The 23378-nt window shown below is 37.8% G+C and overlaps 1 protein-coding gene across 1 annotated transcript in view; it reads right to left on the bottom strand.

The window, feature by feature from the left end:
* Positions 1-11440: 11440 nt before the first annotated feature.
* Positions 11441-23378, bottom strand: part of LOC149907997 (uncharacterized) — a 56382-nt gene continuing 44444 nt past the window's right edge. Inside the window, exons 13-17 of the mRNA XM_090102616.1 lie at positions 16789-16911; positions 15974-16115; positions 15242-15331; positions 14863-14986; positions 11441-11600 (exon numbers count right to left, since the gene is read on the bottom strand). Of these exons, the coding sequence (XP_089958742.1) occupies positions 11441-11600; positions 14863-14986; positions 15242-15331; positions 15974-16115; positions 16789-16911 (639 nt within the window). The remainder of the gene's footprint in view (positions 11601-14862; positions 14987-15241; positions 15332-15973; positions 16116-16788; positions 16912-23378) is intronic.

The raw sequence follows: 23378 nt of genomic DNA, 5'->3' as shown, positions 1-23378 counted from the left end.
ACCAACGCACTAGAAAAATGTGCACCAAGTGCAATATCGTTTGACTTCTAAAGTGTTGGTACATGTTCCACAAAAAATAAGTTATGTATTTTTTTTCTACTTGTTCATAAATAAATATTATTATAATAAAAATCGATATTTTATTCCAACCAAAAACAGAAAAACCTCGTTATTCCTTTAGAGTCCTAAGTTAAAACAATGCCCAGTGTCACCTGTAGGTGACACCCTCATAAAAAAAATGGGGGGTAGAATTAATTTTTTTTTTCTTTGTTTTTGTCTTCGCCAGATATATCTAAACTATTTCAATAAAAGAGAAATGCAAAATTGCTATTATCTTAGACATGGGAATTGAAGAGTTAATGCCGCTTTAAGCGACCTATGCCAACGCTCTACCGCCCCGTTACTCTGTGGGTGGTAAGGTGTCGTACGCAACTTATTAATACCTAATAACTTCATTAGTGTAGCAAATAATTGACTTTCGAATTGGCGTCCTTGATCGCTTGTTAGCTTTTTCGGACAACCAAAACGAGAGATCCATCCTTCATATATTACACGCGAAATCGTTTCAGCAGTTATATCTTTCGTAGGAAAACATTCTGGCCATCGCGTCCCCCTATCACTATGGTTAGGCAATACGTCCTAAAACCTTCGGGTGAAGTGGGTAAAGGTCCAATTAAATCAACATGAATATGTTCAAACCTATCGCACTGCGGAAACGATCCTAAACCTGACACTGTATGTCGATTAACCTTCGATCGTTGACATTCAATGCATGTTTTAGCCCATTGGCCAACGTGACGATTCATATTTGGCCAATAAAAACGATTTTCAATCAATTTGCGTGTAGTCCTTATTCCGGGATGACTTAAATTATGTACACTATCAAAAGCAATACGTCGAAATTTATCAGTCAAATAGGGTCTAATTTTAACATTATCTAAATTACAATAAATCAATGTACCGGTTTCAGGTAACATAATTTTCTTTAACCTATTATTAGCGTCTTTCGAATTAGATAATTGTAACATATAAGAATCTTGTTGTTGTTCCTTAGCAAGTTCCGCGTAATCTATTACAGTGGGACAAATTATTGTTGCGACTCGAGATAACGAATCCGCAACGACATTATCTTGCCCACTAACGTGTCTCAAATCCGTTGTGAACTCACTAATGAATATCAAGTGTCGTGTACGTCTGGGTAACTCTTTCTTGCTATTTACTTTAGAAAACGCGTAAATTAACGGTTTGTGATCCGTATACACCGTTAACTGTCGTCCTTCGACCATATTCCGAAAATGACGAATAGCCAAGTAAATTGCTAATAAGTCCCTATCATACACGTACTATACTTGCGTTCAATCTTAGATAGATTCTTAGAAAAATAACCTACATGAGTATCCGATGCGTCCGTCATAAGTGCGAGCGATGCATCGGCCCTAGGGTGCTAAAAAATCTGCACCTTATAAACAAAACATAGTTTGAGTTACCTCGGCGATAATAAATGACCATTTATACGGTCGCCGTAAACTAAGATCTAAAGTCATTAACTTAGTACCAAATGTCTTAATTACACTACCGTTTGCCGCGTAAGGTTTATAATCACTACACAGTACACTCACTCGCGGATCGGTTATTTTTCGACACTGGTAAAATTAAAAGTCGGCTCTCCTGCTGCTTCTGCCACGCACAAGGTTGAATGTACTTGCTGGCGATATGCTTAAAGCAGTAATGAAAAAACATAACCAATTTGGTTTTCTCTGTTTTGAGCTTCCTGCACGATTGCGACTTCGTGATGCGGAACGATGCGTGCTATTTCCATACCTTCGACCGCTAAACGATTTGCCTCTCGAGCCTGCACATTCCAGCTGGTTTATCCGCTGCTTTAGTTGTGCTAACTGCTCGAGGTTTAACGGTACCGACGAAACTGCTCCAACTGGAACTGCCGGATTCATTTTTAATTTAAACAAACGATATCTATGCAATTCACTATTAATGTTCACTTTTCGTCGGGGTCACCAATGCAGGGGCTTGTTATATGCGGGTGTAATAAAAGATGAAATTACTACGCAAAGGTTATATTTCGTTAACTACATATATTTATTCGTATGTAATTAATATTCGACCTATGCGACCAACCCGCGTCCCGACAAGCCCGTAACTGTCTATGCATAACGCACAAACTGTTTATATACGAGTTACCGTGTGAACCTATGGTGTGAACTTTCTTAGTAGGTACTACACTTGAAATTCGGTAACTCGTAAATTGGCTTGTCGTCGCTACAAGCTCAGTTGTGAATATCAAGCAAAGGTATTTATTATCTTGCATTAAATAAATAAATAAAATAAATAAACAAAATAAATAAACACATTTATTGTCAATATCACGAGATACATTTAAAAAAAAGACGGGTTGCACTCCGGGAGTGCCGGCAGAAGTGAAAACTTGATTATTAACGTTCAGCATGTTTGATATTTTGGAATGGTATCCGTCTTACGCATGGAATATAAGGGCTAAAAAAAAAAGACGTGTGGCACTCGGGGACTGCCGCGGTAAAGCTATTGCATGCTATGCCTTCAAGCCACACCTCCGCGCCCGTCGGAGTGGGGAGCGTGAGGTTTTTCGTTACGGAATTTCTGGATTCGGTCCCCGCGCTCAAGGCCCGCGATAGAAGCTATGCAATAGCTTAAAAAAAATCCGTCTTACGCTTTTTCGATCAGGCCACGTGTCCTGACGCGAGTTTAAGATTTTATACCCAACGCCGCTAAAGAAGTTTTCACTTCAAAAAGCAAAAACAAAAACAAATAAAAGAAAAAAAGACGGGTTGCACTCCGGGAGTGCCGGCAGAAGTGAAAACTTGATTATTAACGTTCAGCATGTTTGATATTTTGGAATGTTATCCGTCTTACGCATGGAATATAAGGGCTAAAAAAAATAAAAAAAATCCGTCTTACGCTTTTTCGATCAGGCCACGTGTCCTGACGCGAGTTTAAGATTTTATACCCAACGCCGCTAAAGAAGTTTTCACTTCAAAAATACTCCCTCCGGATCAGGAGGAAGTAAAAAAAAGGTCTACATATACTTTGAAGAAATGAAATTTATTGACAAAAAACCGGCCAAGTGCGAGTCGGACTCGCGCACCGAGGGTTCCGTACAAACCTGCAAGGTTTTTTATGGTTTTCGTAATTTTTCCTTTATCTATGCTATAAGACGTTGCTTCGTACCAAATTTCAAGATTCTGAGTTCACGGGAAGCACCCTGTAGGTTTTGATTCCCTTGCAAGTGTCGAAAATTTGTGGCATAAACGGCTGTATCTTTTGATTGCGTTGGCTTAGAAGTTTGATTTTGACAGCTTCAAGGGACAGTAGACCTGAATAATTGATATAAATTTCAGCTTCATACCTCCACGCGTTCCTGAGAAAAAGGGTCTTGACAGACGGATGGACGGACGGATGGACGGACAGACGGACAACAAAGTGATCCTATAAGGGTTCCGTTTTTTCCTTTTGAGGTACGGAACCCTAAAAACACCAAGCTGAAGCTGAGGACTCCATCGAAAGTAATCAGGCTACACCGAGCGCAATTAATCAGGATATCCCAAACATATCTAATCAAGACGTGCCAAGTACGTCCAGTCAGGACATACCAAGGAGCACAGGACTTGAAGTAAATACAGAATTACAGAAAAGTGTTGCTCAAGAAAATTCTACAGGCTCTAATTTTCGTAATAAACATTCTCAGCGAAAAAGAAAACAAAAGAAATCATCATCTGAAGATAGTGATGATAGTAGTGAAGATGAAAAGCCTAAAGTACCACCCAAACAAACACCAAAAGCTACACCAGCTAAGCCTGCACCTAAACCACAGGCAAAAGCTGCAGCTAAACAATCATCTTCAGATGACAGTGATAGCAGTGAAGATGAAAAATCAGCACAGAAAAAGGAAAAACCAACACCTGCTACCACACCTGCGAAACCAGCAGCAAAGAAGTCTTCTTCAGAAGACAGTGATGATAGCAGTGATGACGATAAGGCTAAATCAGCTCAAAAACAAGCACCCAAACCTACTCCTGCTAAACCTGCCCCTAGCACAACTAAATCTAAAGCCAAGGAATCATCATCTGATGACAGTGATGATAGTAGTGATGATGATAAGAAAACTTCGCAGAAACAGCCAGCTAAGGCAGCTCCGACACCAGCCAAGAAAAAGCAACACCTGCAAAACCAAAAGCCAAAGAATCATCTTCAGATTCTGACAGCAGTGAAGATGAAAAGCCAAAGCCAGCTCAAAAGCAAGCTGTGAAATCAACACCAGCAAAGCAGAAGGCAAAAGAATCATCTGATGATAGTGATGACAGTGATGATGAGAAGCCTAAACCTGCAGCTAAATCCAAACCAGCTGCAACACCAGCTAAAGGAAAGTCTTCAAAATCATCATCTGATGACAGTGATGAAAGTAGTGATGATGATAAGCCTAAGGCTGCTAAAATGCCGAAGCTCACAGCTACCCCTGCAAAGTCTATAAGCACACCAGCTAAGAAACAGGATGCTTCATCATCTTCAGATGATAGTGATGATGACAAGCCTTCCACAAAAGCAAACAAGGGAAAACCCCCTACCTATAAAGTGTTTTTAGGGTTCCGTAGCCAAAATGGCAAAAACGGAACCCTTATAGTTTCGTCATGTCCGTCTGTCCGTCTGTCCGTCTGTCCGTCTGTCACAGCCGATTTACTCGGAAACTATAAGTACTACAGTGATGAAATTTGATGGGAATATGTGTTGTATGAACCGCTACAAAAATATGACACTAAATAGTAAAAAAAAGAATTGGGGGTGGGGCCCCCCATACATGTAACTGAGGGATGAAATTTTTTTTTTCGATGTACATACCCGTGTGGGGTATCAATGGAAAGGTCTTTTAAAATGATATAAAGTTTTCTAAAAAACATTTTTCTTAAAGTGAACGGTTTTTGAGATATCAGCTCTCAAAGTCGTAAAAAGTATGTCCCCCCCCCTCTATTTTTATAACTACGGGGTATAAAATTCTAAAAAAAATAGAGGTGATGCATGCTAATTAACTCTTTCAACGGTTTTTGGTTTGATCAAAGTATCTCTTATAGTTTTTGAGATAGGTTGATTTAACTGTAATTTATTATATTTGCTGCTACGGAACCCTTTGTGCGCGAGCCCGACTCGCACTTGGCCGGTTTTATTTTTATTTTTTGTTGAGATTATATTTATTAATGTAGTTAGATATATATCGAAGATTATGGGCTATCTTGACTGCTCCGGCGCTGCAGAAGACTGCAAGAGATGCATATATGCGTTGCAAAAATTTATTAAAAAATGCTCCCTCCGGATCAGGAGGAAGTAAAAAAAAGGTCTACATATACTTTGAAGAAATGAAATTTATTGACAAAAAACACCAAGCTGAAGCTGAGGACTCCATCGAAAGTAATCAGGCTACACCGAGCGCAATTAATCAGGATATCCCAAACATATCTAATCAAGACGTGCCAAGTACGTCCAGTCAGGACATACCAAGGAGCACAGGACTTGAAGTAAATACAGAATTACAGAAAAGTGTTGCTCAAGAAAATTCTACAGGCTCTAATTTTCGTAATAAACATTCTCAGCGAAAAAGAAAACAAAAGAAATCATCATCTGAAGATAGTGATGATAGTAGTGAAGATGAAAAGCCTAAAGTACCACCCAAACAAACACCAAAAGCTACACCAGCTAAGCCTGCACCTAAACCACAGGCAAAAGCTGCAGCTAAACAATCATCTTCAGATGACAGTGATAGCAGTGAAGATGAAAAATCAGCACAGAAAAAGGAAAAACCAACACCTGCTACCACACCTGCGAAACCAGCAGCAAAGAAGTCTTCTTCAGAAGACAGTGATGATAGCAGTGATGACGATAAGGCTAAATCAGCTCAAAAACAAGCACCCAAACCTACTCCTGCTAAACCTGCCCCTAGCACAACTAAATCTAAAGCCAAGGAATCATCATCTGATGACAGTGATGATAGTAGTGATGATGATAAGAAAACTTCTCAGAAACAGCCAGCTAAGGCAGCTCCGACACCAGCCAAGAAAAAGCAACACCTGCAAAACCAAAAGCCAAAGAATCATCTTCAGATTCTGACAGCAGTGAAGATGAAAAGCCAAAGCCAGCTCAAAAGCAAGCTGTGAAATCAACACCAGCAAAGCAGAAGGCAAAAGAATCATCTGATGATAGTGATGACAGTGATGATGAGAAGCCTAAACCTGCAGCTAAATCCAAACCAGCTGCAACACCAGCTAAAGGAAAGTCTTCAAAATCATCATCTGATGACAGTGATGAAAGTAGTGATGATGATAAGCCTAAGGCTGCTAAAATGCCGAAGCTCACAGCTACCCCTGCAAAGTCTATAAGCACACCAGCTAAGAAACAGGATGCTTCATCATCTTCAGATGATAGTGATGATGACAAGCCTTCCACAAAAGCAAACAAGGGAAAACCCCCTACCTATAAAGTGTTTTTTTTATTTTTTGTTGAGATTATATTTATTAATGTAGTTAGATATATATCGAAGATTATGGGCTATCTTGACTGCTCCGGCGCTGCAGAAGACTGCAAGAGATGCATATATGCGTTGCAAAAATTTATTAAAAAATACTCCCTCCGGATCAGGAGGAAGTAAAAAAAAGGTCTACATATACTTTGAAGAAATGAAATTTATTGACAAAAAACACCAAGCTGAAGCTGAGGACTCCATCGAAAGTAATCAGGCTACACCGAGCGCAATTAATCAGGATATCCCAAACATATCTAATCAAGACGTGCCAAGTACGTCCAGTCAGGACATACCAAGGAGCACAGGACTTGAAGTAAATACAGAATTACAGAAAAGTGTTGCTCAAGAAAATTCTACAGGCTCTAATTTTCCTAATAAACATTCTCAGCGAAAAAGAAAACAAAAGAAATCATCATCTGAAGATAGTGATGATAGTAGTGAAGATGAAAAGCCTAAAGTACCACCCAAACAAACACAAAAAGCTACACCAGCTAAGCCTGCACCTAAACCACAGGCAAAAGCTGCAGCTAAACAATCATCTTCAGATGACAGTGATAGCAGTGAAGGTGAAAAACCAGCACAGAAAAAGGCAAAACCAACACCTGCTACCACACCTGCGAAACCAGCAGCAAAGAAGTCTTCTTCAGAAGACAGTGATGATAGCAGTGATGACGATAAGGCTAAATCAGCTCAAAAACAAGCACCCAAACCTACTCCTGCTAAACCTGCCCCTAGCACAACTAAATCTAAAGCCAAGGAATCATCATCTGATGACAGTGATGATAGTAGTGATGATGATAAGAAAACTTCTCAGAAACAGCCAGCTAAGGCAGCTCCGACACCAGCCAAGAAAAAGCAACACCTGCAAAACCAAAAGCCAAAGAATCATCTTCAGATTCTGACAGCAGTGAAGATGAAAAGCCAAAGCCAGCTCAAAAGCAAGCTGTGAAATCAACACCAGCTAAATCTAAACAATCAAATAACCAGTAGACCGAATTCTTCAGATTCTTATATTTCTCAACAGTCTGAATCGATTTTACGAAGTCAAGATCCGACCAACGCACATGAATATGAAACTTTCCCTGATATTATGTCAAATACCTTTTCACAAGAATGTGTGATGTACGAAGTACTTCCCACTACTTCTTATACATTTAACTCCGGATCCCAAATTAATTCTCAAGGATACAAAACCATTACTAGGAAAGCCAACGAGGACAAGTAAAATGTGTCCTTCAACTAAATAACAATTTTATTCTTTTTTGCAAAAAATAATAAAAAACTAATACAAAAATGGGTATTTCTTTAGAAACTTGCGGCACGAATTAAGGGGGGGAGGGGAGGGAAAGGGAGGGGGGAGGTGTGATGATGGCAGTGGAGATACTAAAACTTCTGACAAATGGAAGAAGGTATGTCAAGTGTTTTTAAGCTTTCCTATTGCTTAAAACATGGTTACTGTTTGTTGTAGGTGTAGCTTATATTGAAATGTTTCCTTATCTGCATGATTAAAGGTTTGGAGCGATTTCAAAAATAATGCCAAAAAGAAGGCTGCTCGTTTGCATAGAGCAGCAAGTGGAACTGGCGGTGGCCCTGCTGTATTTGCTAAATTGACAGATTTAGAACAGAGAGTTCTAAATCTGATTGGGGTACAAGTAGCTACGGGTTTGCAAGTGGAAGAGGCTGGATTATCACAGGCAAAAACTATATAATATTACACCCAACAAAATAATACCTACCATGTTTTTCATAAATGTACTGTTTTTTAATAAATTGTACCTTTCTCAGGTGATTGACATGCAGCCTAATCTGAGTGTGGGAAATGACCCTAGCCTAGTAACTCAACAACCAAGTCAATCTGTTGAATGTAAGTCAAGAATGTAATATGTATGATTGCCTATATACTACATTGTTAGCTCTATGCACCTGAAATATTCATGATGATTAACTATTAGGTTTCTGTCACAGTATCTCAACATGAGCTAGCGTCACCTCAACGTGCTTCACCAGTGCCACCACAAGTGTCGAGGGCTATATCTTCTCCGCCAAATATATTTACAGAGGAAGAAATTCAACCTAAGGCATAGCTTAATTTGAGATGATACTACATTTAACATGGTACAAAGTTACAGTTTTCATTTATATTCCAGCATCTCAACCATGGTATGAACCTCAACCTGGGCCATCAATAGAAGCTCAGACAAGAGCTGAAACACAGTTTGAAGGTAAGATCCATTTATCTATCAATGTATGTCATAATTATGTATGAACTATTTTGTTATAATATATAAAATATTTTTTTACAGAAACTGGCTTGCATACTCCCACTAGGCCTACCTCTCATGCTCATGTAGTTCGGCCTCACACGGAACCCACACGGTCAGGACAAACGACACCTCGTCGTGCCAGACTGACACGCCCTCGAGGATCACCTCGAAGGCGTGACAGACCGACACATACAGACCAGGCTGCAGTAAACTTTCTCCGAGCAGAGGAGTTTTGGAGAAAGTTTAAAATAGAGCAGCATAAAGACTACATGAGCATGCGGAGAGAGCAAAATAGAATTAGAGACTCAGAAATTCGAATTAGAGACAGAAGTTTTTAAAAAGAGTAATTCAACTCAACAAGAAGTTATTACCAACGGCATCCGCTTTCTTCTTTCTATGTACGGAGCTCCTAAAAAAACTACCTGTTTAGATAAGCATCGATATGCATGTTTCGTAAAAAATACTAAACATAAAAAACAAGTTCAACTAGCTTGTCTTCCTCCAACCTCAGTTGCTGCTCACCAACATCTTTTTCGAGTATATTACTAAGTTCAAGTGTGGCTTGGTTATGATCAGCTAGACCCTACAGACTGGGGTTGGAAGTTGGTCAACAATATATTAGAGCCAGTTCAAACTTTACTTCCACCTGCGCCGGAAAAACTGCTGAACACTATTTTTTGCAACTGCAAAAAGGGATGCAGTGCTAAATGTGGTTGCAAAAAAGTCGGACTGTCTTGTTCTTTGGCATGCACAAATTGTCAAGGCCGGTCGTGCTCTAATATTGAATCACAAACAATGGAGGATTCGTTTGACTCCGACGAAGTATCATGCGATACTTTGTCGGACATTTAGACATTGTAAAAAGTACCAAGCTGTTGCCTAAACCTGAAGATAATACCTAATTAAATGGTTATTAATAAAATATATGTATCAAAAACTTCAATTAAACTGATTTCTTTATGTATTTACTTTATTATTTCGTCACCTAGGAACGTATCCCCTATAACCCCATACAAATTACCATTCCATATTCACGGTTTCGCTATTCGCGGCGCATTTAGAGCGAGCGCCCACGAGCAACTTTGTCTCCGCAACAATTTTGTCTCCGCAACTATTTTGTCTCTCCGCCCATGGGCTAGTATGAAAGTGCGCGCACGTAGCGACGCAACACCCGGGAGACTTTTTTGTCCGCGGGTTCGGAGACAAGCCCGCGACGCAACTGTCGCCCTGTCTATTGGTTTCAATGCAAGTGCGCGCACGGCGACAAAAATGTTGCCAGGCGACGGCCGCCGGCCAGTTGCCGCGTAACCGGCGTAGCGATAATACCTATTTATGTCAACGTATTTATTCTCGTACACAGTAGTTTTAACCGACTTAAAAAAAAGGAGGAGGTTATCAATTCGGCCGGTATATTTTTTTATGTATGGACACCGATTACTCCGAGGTTTCTGAACCGGTTTACGTGATTCTTTTTTTTTTTTTGATGCGGAATGGTGTGGAATTGGTCCCATAAATTTTATTCGGATAAGCCCAGTAGTTTTTATTTTATGAGCATTTTTGTCTGGTCTCGATGACTTAATTGAAATGTAGCAAGTAACTTTGATTTATTTCCAGGTAACCGATTGAGCTGAAATTTTGTATACGCATGTAAATTGGATAGCGATGAAACATTATTATGAGATAGAGCTGATTTGATGATGGAATCGGAAGGTGGCCATATGAACTTAGTAATATATTGACTCAACTTTATAGAGTTTGAGCTCGTTTGATTCGTGTTGAAAAATACACTAAAAAGTATCTATTAAATAAAAACTACTTTACTTTTTACAATTACGATACATATCTATACTAATATTATAAAGAGGAAAGGTTTGTAGGTACATATGTATGGTTTTCAGTTTTCACGCATAAACTACTGAACCGATTACAATGAAATTTAGCACACATATAGAGGGTAACTTGGATTAACACATAGGATAGGTTTTATCCCGGAAATCCCACGGGAATGGGAACTATGCGGGACAAGAGCACAGACCACAACCGTCTCTTCTAAAACTATGTTGATAAATGAAGAAAATTTTAAAGAAAAAGTTGCGTTGCTGTCGCTTTCGTGTGCGCATCGTTCAAAACTTTGCGAGGAGACAGCGACAGAGACAAAATAGTTGCCGGGCAACTAAGTTGCTCGTGGGCGCTCGCTCTTACGGAACCTATCACCAAAGCCTTCAAATAAAGAGCTTTGTATAATATCATTGTTGGCGGGCGACTGTACGCGCGCGTGCCGATGATCGGGAACAGAGTGTGGACGCTCATAGCGTTCTATAGCGCATCAGCCGACCGACGTACGCGGCGCTGACGCGCGAGACCGACGCGCGCCATCAGCGGCGCGTAGCAACTCGCGCGCCGCTGATGTCAGCGTCACAGTGTGGTGCTTCATAGAACACAACGTATATTCGTACGCGCGACCGACATCAGCGACAGAGGAATCCGGGCCATAATTCTAGTCTATTGATCTGTTTTTCTTAATTAATGATCCAATCTAGGTACATGAGCAGTTTGATGAAGGTTTTTCTTGAGTAGTGGTAAAGCTTGGTGGCTTTGAGTCGTTTTCGGGTTAGTTTCATTGGCTTTGTATGGGTGCGGTGAGGGAGGGATCCGCGGTGACGTCATCAGGTCGCGGCGGTAGAATGATCTGCAGCTCCTCGTTCAGTATAATATCGTCTTCGGGGAGCGGCTCGTCGGGAACTGTAGAGTCGTACTCGTCAGGCGTGGATGCGTTGCTGGATAATTGAATTATATCAGTACATAGTAACAATATCGCTTTCCGTAGTCTATGAATGTATGCTTAGATTTTTAAAACTACGCAACATATTTTGATGGGGTCTTCTAATAGATAGAGTGGTTCTTGAGGAAGGCTTTAGTACACATATATAATTTGATAAGTTTTCCAATTAGTGGTTACTGGTTAAGTAGACGATAACACGTTACAAGGAGTCACATATTATTATGATTCTATGTTTCTAACTAGTTACTAGAGTGATAAAGTAAAAAACTTAACATTTCATGGCAAAATCTAGAGCTGGTCGCCGAGCTTGCTAATAGAAGTCTTAATAAAATGAGTTAGAAGACTACAATAATTTATGTTTAACGAAAAAAGTAATAGACTACAAGCCCGCATAGGAAAAAAATATGGGTCAATTGAACCACCAGGGGACATATCTAGAACGATAGAAGAGCATAAAATAATAAGATTCATCACTATGCCGTCACTTGTAAGCTGTCCAACTGAGTGCAGATGAGAATTCAAAAGTACAGGCAGACTCAGTAAATTTTGGTCATATATTTTTGTACGGCATTCTTAAGCATCGATAGATCCATTAAAAATAATAAGGAACCGCTCAGTGCCGTACAAAAATGGTGGTCCACAAAGTCGGAATTTTTATTTAATTTCCGAGAGTTACCGGGGGTAAATTTGGTCATTTGACCATGTACGGCATCTGTGTCATACTATTTCAATACTGCTTATAATCCATTATTCCGCAATGCCGTACAAAAATCATGGGGACAAGGGGAAAAAATCGAGAGTTGCAATCCCCTCTGTTTCCCCACTCCAGAGGGTCATTTGACTAAGTACGGCTTCGGTTCCAAAACATTATCTAGCACTCAAAAGTACAGTATTCCAAAAGTAATAATGCGCATAGAAATCTTCGTCACTGTTCGGCAACTGTCATATTCCCGGAGCGTCCGAAGATGATATTTATATAGAGTGGTTAAATGCATTTTCTTCATGCATAATTTAGTCAAATTATGTGTTTTGTGCAAAAAGAGATTAATAATTGATTTGTAAGTGACGATTTTGTTTCGATAATTCCTTGTAAGTAAATAGCGAGGATAACCCCACGATTGCGAATATATCTTAGTTGGATTAATTTACTTGGAAAATTTTATAGTACTTTTAAAGTGTCTTACTGAAGCTGGTGTAATGATGGAAGAAAAGAAGGTTAAAATAAAACAACATTTATATTGTATAAAATATTGTTTTCAAACACAGGTTTACATTTAAACCATAAAAATCTAATCATTAAAATCTCAGCTCAAAAGTATTTAAAGTACTGATCATTCTTCAAAATTATCACATTAAAAAAAAAATAATAATAAAAACAATAAAGATCAGGGATTATCTTTATTTCTGACATTTTAGATACATCAGAACTTTTATTATGCTCTTCTTCATTTTCACTTTTCCTACTCACCACTCGCCTTCCTATTTGTGAAAATCATTTCATCATTAATTCAATTCATCTTTAAAAACAAAACCAAGAAGGGTATGTAATAGCAGCTCTATATAATTCCACACAGAGGGAACACGTGCAGTCACCACCAATATGTAAAGACGACTGACAGATTTTTCAGTTTTTTGACTGACAGGCTACCGTCACCTACCGCCCGATTTGTTTTTGACCGTGAATTGACTTCTATTTCTTTTGAACAAGGTGTAAAATGCAAGTGCATTGTTTAGGGCTCTTACGATTCAATGATTCGAGTGTTTTCGGAAATACGACAATTAGCGAAGATTTGCATGTGCATTATTAATTTAGGAGTACTGTACTATTAAAAGCAATGCCGTCAAAAAATAATTGTTCTTTTAAATGTACACCAATAATCATCTTAATTTCATCGAATTCTTGATATAAAGAGCTGTAAGGTCATTTGACCCTGTACGGGAACTTTTTTTTAACATGATATTGTAAAATTATTGTTGTATAGTATTGCCGTTAAAAAGAAACCGTTCTAAAAAAACGTAACTTCTAAACTACTTATCAGAATTCGACAAATGACATATCATAAGAAGCGTCTGAATTGATAACTGGATAACCAGCGACCAGCTACCTAAAGGCTATATGGGGTTTCACAAAATCTAATGTGGCGCTCTCTACAACAGAGTAAAAAAATTAAGTTAAGATAAATATGCCGTGTTTGGTATCATTTGAAAGCGCTTTACTTGTACATTTTGAATATGTATATATTACTAGCATTTGCTTGTGACTTTACCTGTATTCATGGGCTGATTGCATATAATTCACATCTTTTCGTTCATAGCTTCTTTATTAGTTCATCAATTTAACGGAGTCCATTCCACCTGACTCCGACTTTCCAAGGTGATAATTAACCACCTCGAGCTTCTTAATATTAATGTATATTTATATTTTATTATCAAAATCTAAAGCAAACATTTCGTTATATGGATTTTTTTCTTTTTCAGATTTTTTCCCTTTGAACCAACGAAAATGTACGGCACATGAAAAAATATTATCTATGCATAAAATACTTTAAAAATAAATTTATTTCGTGTTGTGTCAAATGACCCCCCGGAGTGGTGAAAGAGAGGGGATTGCAACTCTCGATTTTTTCCCCTTGTCCCCATGATTTTTGTACGGCGTTGCGGAATAATGGATTAAAAGCAGTATAGAAATAGTATGACACAGATGCCGTACATGGTCAAATGACCAAATTTACCCCCGGTAACTCTCGGAAATTAAATAAAAATTCCTACTTTGTGGACCACCATTTTTGTACGGCACTGAGTGGTTTCTTATTATTTTTAATGGATCTATCGATGGTTAAGAATGCCGTACAATATATGACCAAAATTTACCGAGTCTACCTGTACTTTTGAATTCTCATCTGCACTCAGTTGGACAGCTTACAAGTGACGGCATAGTGATGAATTTTATTATTTTATGCTCTTCTATCGTTCTAGATATGTCCCCTGGTGGTTCAATTGACCCATATTTTTTTTCCTATGCGGACTTGTAGTCTATAATTACAAGCACTAGCTGGAGGCCGGACTTGCTCGTGCTAGAATGATTTATTTAACTTTATGAAATGTATGATGTAGGTATCGCGATGGCTGATCCTGTTATTACTGTATTGATTTAGTAACCTATATTGATAACTACTGCTTTCTAAAATGGAACACATGACCACTTGCACTAGAATTATTAAGTAGACCGTAAATTCAAATGCTATATCTTGACTCACTCGAGCTGGTCGCCGGGCGTGGCGCTAGCGAGCACGGAGGTGTAGAGGCGGGCGCGCGCGCCGTGCAGCCGCTTGCCCGCCGGCACGTCCTCCGCGCCGCGACGCGCAACGCTCGAGTGTACCACTGCTACAACACTAGTCATTTATTCCGGGTTATGGTGTACGGTAAACATTGTAGGTATCTTGTACTTGAAACCGAAAACGTTGGTGAATTAGGACTTCAACATTTTCCTGTCTTCCCATAGGCTGATGATGATAAAGAGTTTGGTATATCCTATATACAATATATGTACATACTTAGCTTATATCATTTAAGATAACTGTTTTAAGTAAGTATTTAACTAAAATCAATTATTATAAATAGCAGATAAAAAATTACCATCGTTTTGACCAATAGTTGGTGCTTCTTTCACTTCTTTTTTAAGTTTTTCATCTGGTGGCAATGTTTGCGTTACATCTTCCTTAGGATCTAAAGAAAATTCTTAATTATATTGGAGTAGGTAAGTAAGAGAAATACAAATACTAATAAAATATTATCTTCTTGCTACTTTGAAGAGAAATTTAGTACGTATAGATGAAAGGATTTGCCCGATGTTTTCTTTCTATCGTAAAATACCTTTGTGAAAAATATATTAAGGAATAATATGTATCTAAGAAGATATTAAATTCCCTTATTCTGTAATATAAACTTAACGAGATCAGATCTAAATGAAAGATGATGTATTTACCGCAAAACACGTTTGAGGAAGATGATGGCATTGTGTTACCAGTGTCATTTATCAATGTTATCGATATAATTATCTTCATTTACATTGTTAATTATGTGCTAATCTGTCAATAGTTTAATAGTAACTCGATAATATCTTTGCCTTTTTAAATCAGATGGAATTAAAAGGGAAGTAGCTACCTAAGGTAAATTATGTCTCTAAAACAAAACTATAAGATCTTTATATTACCATTACCTACATAAAATATTCTTATCTTTTATTAAATTTCAACTATCACCTAACTATTTGGTTCCTTTGAAAGTAAGACTGGCGGAATTTCATTAATTTATGAAAAAAAAAACATATCTTATAGAAGAGTGACTCTACATAGACAAAAGATATACCATTTCTTATCTTGGGGTTAGTTTTCAAGTGAAATTCGGCATAACCACGGAACAGCGTTTCCAATTCATCGGGAGTCATCCGTCGCAAATACGGCACTCGCTTGAGATCCGGCCTGTGGAGGCTTCTGAACGAGTTGCGATGCTGAACATGGAATAATTAAACGGCTTTTGAATAGAAATATAAGAAAAAATAACTTTGGTGTTAAGACCGGACCTTAGGACGTGTAAAATAAGCTTTGAAAGCAACAAACGTCAAAACACAAACAGCTATGAGCTAGTAATTGATATTTAGTTACGTTTAAAAGTCCCCGTAGATATACTATTTATAGTTATAAATGTACATAGTACATACCTATTGTCGAGTCTGACCTTATTATGTAAAAATAAGTTATTTTGCCTTAAAAAATAGCTTTCTGTTTGTACCTTCAAAAGCTTTCGTTGTTTGAATTAATTAGTCATTTGTTACAACTGGGTATTGAAGCTTTCAATTGCGAATAAATCCGGAATTAACCAGCATTGAAGAGATGTATCTACCTATTCAATCACATTGAAAGCTAAATACACAATTTTAAAATAATGAAAGCTAATGCTAATATTATATAATATTATATTATAGTAATAAATCAAATACATGCGTAGGTAGGTATGTATAAAGTATAAACACTAGGTAGGTACTTTCTTTCTTAGTTATTGTTGACAAAATAATAGTAGAAGCTATCATACATTTAGTTTCATAGTTAATGGAAAAAAAAAAACATCAAAAGTTTGATAATATTCCTACGTAATTATTATTATCCTCTTAAAGCCTGCAATACCTTGACAAGTCCTGGCGGCACTTGCATCCTCTCACACGCGCACGACATGCTCATGCAGTGGATGACGCTGTCGTGCTTCACGGATATCGCTGACAGACCGCTGCGTACTATCTCCTCGTTTATCTAAATTAATTGCAGGTTGATTTAGGATTTAAACTACTTTTTTTCTATATTATGTAATAATTAAGTACCTACCTATAGGTATTTCATGTCTGTAGACCCTGGAAGCTCGCATCGCAACCTACTTGCATTTGATTTTTATAGCTCTTTCATTATAACAGAGACCCTATAAAATGATTCAAAGTCGATTAGACACAGGAAAAGGTTCCATTGTCCTGAATAGTATTGTCTTTTTACAGCCTTTTGAAATAACAAGAGCGCAAGAAAATGCCGTAATTGCATTAAGAGTCGATTCATCATTCTTTTCACTAAACGCCCCGCTATATAAATTGCTTTCTGTCAATGGGTCGGCTTACAATCCGTTACTTTTGAAAAATTTCCCCTTTCAGGATCCATTGCCCATTGAAACAAGGTTTATTAAATACCCAGACGTGATAGAAAAAGTACTCTTTGTTTTTTAATGACTGTAAATAATTCTAAAAGGATTTTTTAACTTTCTTGTTACGAAGTAATGCAGTCTATGAAAGGCAGGAAGTATACCTAAACTTCATATTTCCTTCTTCATATTATGTCCGAATAATGATTCATCAGTCACGTGGAAAATATTATTGTAGGTATAAAATCAATGATTAAACATACTTTACGATTTAAAGAACAGCTGTTTATATTTATGTTAGGTACCTGCAGTTCCCTTCCTTCGCAGCACGGCACCAGCGGAGGGAGTTCTTCTATCTTTTGCGCCAGATTGATATCGAGTGCCATGTTGTCTCCACTGGCCACAGGATTCATCATCAGCGATGCGTTCGAAGACCTCTTCTCCTTCATCTCAATGTGTGAAGATGCTGGTATAGTGGTGATGTTATTGGAGTCGCGTAGCCCTGGTGTACTCGAAAAGTTGCATTTTGTTCGGAAATTTGGAGTCGGATTTGAGTGTTTTGTAGTTTTCTGTAGTTTCACGATCTTACATTTTTACAGGAATTTCAACGCTGACGTGACGTTTCCATTTTTAAATGTTGTTTTTTATTCGTTTGTTCTTTTGAATGAAAAAAGTTTTCACGTGTGAAAGATAATGAAAATATTGTCTATGAAACTAGAAGTTTAGACTAGGTATTTTATTATTTAGACTATTAGACTTTAGTTTGTAATTTTATCAGTTTGAAAACTTTGTTCACTATAAAGCTTCTATAAAGTAAGCTTAAAAGTGTGTATGTCTGTGGTGTATGTACATACACACACACTTTATAGTGTAGCTTTATACCACAGAATACATAATAGTAGCTAAACGCTACTATTATGTATTATACCTACTAGAATTTAATGTCGTTGTACATACACTTATATTGCACGCCTCATAAGCGAAGCGTTGAGGTGGGTACTACTGTCACTTCGCGCAAAACATCAGATTTTTCAAACTTAAAATGTCTTTATGTATCATACATTGCACTTGTAAGATAATACATACACACACATATTAAGAAAAAACACTATTTTTAACGTTCATGATATTTTTGATGTAATTTTTGTTATTTAAACTAGTTAAAAAACAGTTTAAAAAAGTTCTGTCTTGGACGTCCGTGTGTCTGTATGTGCGGATCCTTTTTCTTGTTAACACGATAGCGACCGAAATACTTTACTAATCGAGTCTTTTTTTTTCTCTTACGCTTGAGTATGCTCAGGAATAGAACCCTTTCATTTTTCAGGGTCTGATTCGATGTGGTTTAATTGTTATTAAATAAACAAAAATAATAATTAATAAATATTTAGGTATTAAAAAAAAATTATGAGGCGTGCACTTTTGGATTTTCCAAATTTTGAAGGTGTACTAACATTCTTCAAATCTTTCATTTTTATTTTTGTTCTATGCGAATATATGGATACATCGTAGTCATTTTATATCTACATTCTACATAAAAAGCTCTACATAGGTAAGTTTTAAATAAATTGAAGCTATTAAAAGGAACTACACATTTTGGCCTTTCCTTACGCATTTTTTAATAAACAGTATTATCCATGATAAAAAGTGTGCGGATTTTGTGCTAAGTGTGAGTTTTTGCTCGCAATCGATAGGGTTAAAGTTAACTAGGATTTCTATGAAATTGAAACAGCGCTGCCTAGCGTCCACAAGCGGTAACTTTTTTTGTGAGTGTCAGTTTTTTGCGGGCTCGCTATCGAGCATCGGAAGTCAAGTTTAAGAGCGAGCGCGCACGAGCAACTTTGTCTCCGCAACTATTTTGTCTCTCCCATCAATTTGTATGGGGAGTTGCGTCGCTACGTGCGCGCACTTTCATACTAGCCCATAGGTGGGAGAGACAAAATAGTTGCGGAGACAAAATAGTTGCGGAGACAAAGTTGCTCGTGCGCGCACTGTCTTTCGACAGTGATAACGTGAGCGCTTGTGATTGGTGGTTTTCAATTGCTATGCGAGTGCGAGTCAACATTTTTGACATCTCGACACGTAAGAGCGAGCGCGCACGAGCAACTTTGTCTCCGCAACTATTTTGTCTCCGCAACATTTTTGTCTCTCCTCCCATGGGCTAGTATGAAAGTGCGCGCACGTAGCGACGCAACTCCCGGGAGACTTTTTTGTCCGCGGGTTCGGAGACAAGCCCGCGACGCAACTGTAGCCCTATCTATTGGTTTCAATGCAAGTTCGCGCACGGCGACAAAAATGTTGCCGGACGGAGGCCGCCGGCCAGTTGCCGCGTAACCGGCGTAGCGATAGTACGTGTTTATGTCAACGTATTTATTCTCGTACACGGTAGTTTTTAACCGACTTCAAAAAAAGGAGGAGGTTATCAATTCTGCCGGTATATTTTTTTATGTATGTACACCGATTACTCCGAGGTTTCTGAACCGGTTTACGTGATTCTTTTTTAGTTTGATGCGGAATGGTGTGGAATTGGTCCCATAAATTTTATTCGGATAAACCCAGTAGTTTTTATTATGTGAGCATTTTTGTCTGGTCTCGATGACTTAATTGAAATGTAGCAAGTAACTTTGATTCATTTCCAGGTAACCGATTGAGCTGAAAGTTTGTATACCTACGTATGTAAATTGGATAGCGATGTAACATTATTATGACATAGCGCTGATTTGATGATGGAATCGGAAGGTGGCCATAGGAACTTAGTATTATATTGACTCAACTTTATCGAGTTTGGGCTCGTTTGATTCGTGTTGAAAAATAAACTAAAAAGTATTAAATAAAAATAACTTCGTTAAAAACAACCTACTTCAAAAACGGAAAAGTAAAAAATAAAAAAGGTTTGATATTATTCATTACTACATATTATTTAGATGTGTTATTTACTAATAAGGTTTGATGTCGGTGCACGGGCTTAATACTAAGTTCTTAGTGCTTGGCACCAACTTCAAACCTATTTAATAAATAGCACATCTAAATAATATTATTTTTAATGAAGTTATTTTTATTATTAGTAGTTTTTCTGTCTATAGTAGAGCCATTTTAATAGGCATCATAGACAGTTCAACAAAATTCAGCAACGTAATCTAGTAACGACGCCATAGAAAAATACGTTATTTCGTTTTACTTAACTTTTTTCAATTACGATTACATATCTATACTAATATTATATAAAGAGGAAATGTATGTATGGTTTTCAGTTTTCACGCATAAACTACTGAACCGATTACAATGAAATTCAGCACACATATAGAGGGTAACTTGGATTAACACATAGGATAGGTTTTATCCCGGAAATCCCACGGGAATGGGAACTATGCGGGACAAGCACAGACCACAACCGTCTCTTCAAAATCCATGTTGATAAATGCAGAAAATTTTAAAGAAAAAGTTGCGTTGCTGTCGCTTTCGTGAGCGCATCGTTTAGAGCGAGCGCCCACGAGCAACTTTGTCTCCGCAACAATTTTGTCTCCGCAACTATTTTGTCTCTCCAGCCATGGGCTAGTATGAAAGTGCGCGTACGTAGCGACGCAACTCCCGGGAGACTTTTTTGTCCGCGGGTTCGGAGACAAGCCCGCGACGCAACTGTCGCCCTATCTATTGGTTTCAATGCAAGTGCGCGCACGGCGACAAAAATGTTGCCAGGCGACGGCCGCCGGCCAGTTGCCGCGTAACCGGCGTAGCGATAATACCTATTTATGTCAACGTATTTATTCTCGTACACTGTAGTTTTAACCGACTTAAAAAAAAGGAGGAGGTTATCAATTCGGCCGGTATATTTTTTTATGTATGGACACCGATTACTCCGAGGTTTCTGAACCGGTTTACGTGATTCTTTTTTTTTTTTGATGCGGAATGGTGTGGAATTGGTCCCATAAATTTTATTCGGATAAGCCCAGTAGTTTTTATTTTATGAGCATTTTCGTCTGGTCTCGATGACTTAATTGAAATGTAGCAAGTAACTTTGATTCATTTCCAGGTAACCGATTGAGCTGAAATTTTGTATACGTATGTAAATTGGATAGCGATGAAACATTATTATGACATAGCGCTGATTTGATGATGGAATCGGAAGGTGGCCATAGGAACTTAGTAATATATTGACTCAACTTTATCGAGTTTGGGCTCGTTTGATTCGTGTTGAAAAATAAACTAAAAAGTATTAAATAAAAATAACTTCGTTAAAAACAACCTACTTCAAAAACGGAAAAGTAAAAAATAAAAAAGGTTTGATATTAATCATTACTACATATTATTTAGATGTGTTATTTACTAATAAGGTTTGATGTCGGTGCACGGGCTTAATACTAAGTGCTTAGTGCTTGGCACCAACTTCAAACCTATTTAATAAATAACACATCTAAATAATATTGTTTTTAATGAAGTTATTTTTATTATTAGTAGTTTTTCTGTCTATAGTAGAGCCATTTTAATAGGCATCATAGACAGTTCAACAAAATTCAGCAACGTAATCTAGTAACGACGCCATAGAAAAATATGTTATTTCGTTTTACTTAACTTTTTTCAATTACGATTACATATCTATACTAATATTATATGTATAAAGAGGAAATGTATGTATGGTTTTCAGTTTTCACGCATAAACTACTGAATCGATTACAATGAAATTTAGCACACATATAGAGGGTAACTTGGATTAGCACATAGGATAGGTTTTATCCCGGAAATCCCACGGGAATGTGAACTATGCGGGACAAGAGCACAGACCACAACCGTCTCTTCGAAATTCATGTTGATAAATGCAGAAAATTTTAAAGAAAAAGTTGCGTTGCTGTCGCTTTCGTGAGCGCATCGTTCAAAACTTTGCGAGGAGACAGCGACAGAGACAAAATAGTTGCCGGGCAACTAAGCTGCTCGTGGGCGCTCGCTCTTAAGAGCGAGCGCGCACGAGCAACTTTGTCTCCGCAACTATTTTGTCTCCGCAACTATTTTGTCTCTCCACCCATGGGCTAGTATGAAAGTGCGCGCACGTAGCGACGCAACTCCCGGGAGACTTTTTTGTCCGCGGGTTCGGAGACAAGCCCGCGACGCAACTGTAGCCCTATCTATTGGTTTCAATGCAAGTGCGCGCACGGCGACAAAAATGTTGCCTGTCGGCGGCCGCCGGCCAGTTGCCGCGTAACCGGCGTAGCGATAGTACGTATTTATGTCAACGTATTTATTCTCGTACACAGTAGTTTTTAACCGACTTCGCAAAAAGGAGGAGGTTATCAATTCGGCCGGTATATTTTTTTTATGTATGTACACCGATTACTCCGAGGTTTCTGAACCTATTTACGTGATTCTTTTTTTGTTTGATGCGGAATGGTGTAGAATTGGTCCCATAAATTTTATTCGGATAAGTCCAGTAGTTTTTATTTTGTGAGCGTTTTTGTCTGATCTCGATGACTTAATTGAAATGTAGCAAGTAACTTTCATTCATTTCCAGGTAACCGATTGAGCTGAAATTTTGTATACGCATGTAAAATTGGATAGCGATGAAACATTATTATGACATAGAGCTGATTTGATGATGGAATCGGAAGGTGGCCATAGGAACTTAGTAATATATTGACTCAACTTTACCGAGTTTGGGCTCGTTCGATTCGTGTTGAAAAATACACTAAAAAGTATTAAATAAAAATAACTTCGTTAAAAACAACCGACTTCAAAAACGGAAAAGTAAAAAATAAAAAAGATTGATATTGATATTATTAATTACTACATATTATTTAGATGTATTATTTACTAAAAAGGTTTGATGTCGATGCACGGGCTTAATACTAAGTGCTCAGTGCTTGGCACCGACTTCAAACCTATTTAATAAATTAATAATATTGTTTTTAATTAAGTTATTTTTATTATTAGTAGTTTTCTGTCTATAGTAGAGCCATTTTAATAGGCAACATTGACAGTTCAATAAAATTCAGCAACGTAATCTAGTAACGACGCCATAGAAAAATATGTTATTTCGTTTTGTTGGAACTGCACATTTACTTAACGTTTTTCAATTACGATTACATATCTATACTAATATTATAAAGAG

The sequence above is a fragment of the Colias eurytheme genome, chromosome 6, assembly GCF_061535395.1.
Source record: "Colias eurytheme isolate Ceu_HAF_F1 chromosome 6, ilColEury1 Martin Lab GWU primary, whole genome shotgun sequence".
Lineage (NCBI taxonomy): Eukaryota > Metazoa > Arthropoda > Insecta > Lepidoptera > Pieridae > Colias > Colias eurytheme.
Note: the sequence above shows the minus strand (reverse complement) of the source record. Positions and strands in the feature narration are given on the sequence as shown.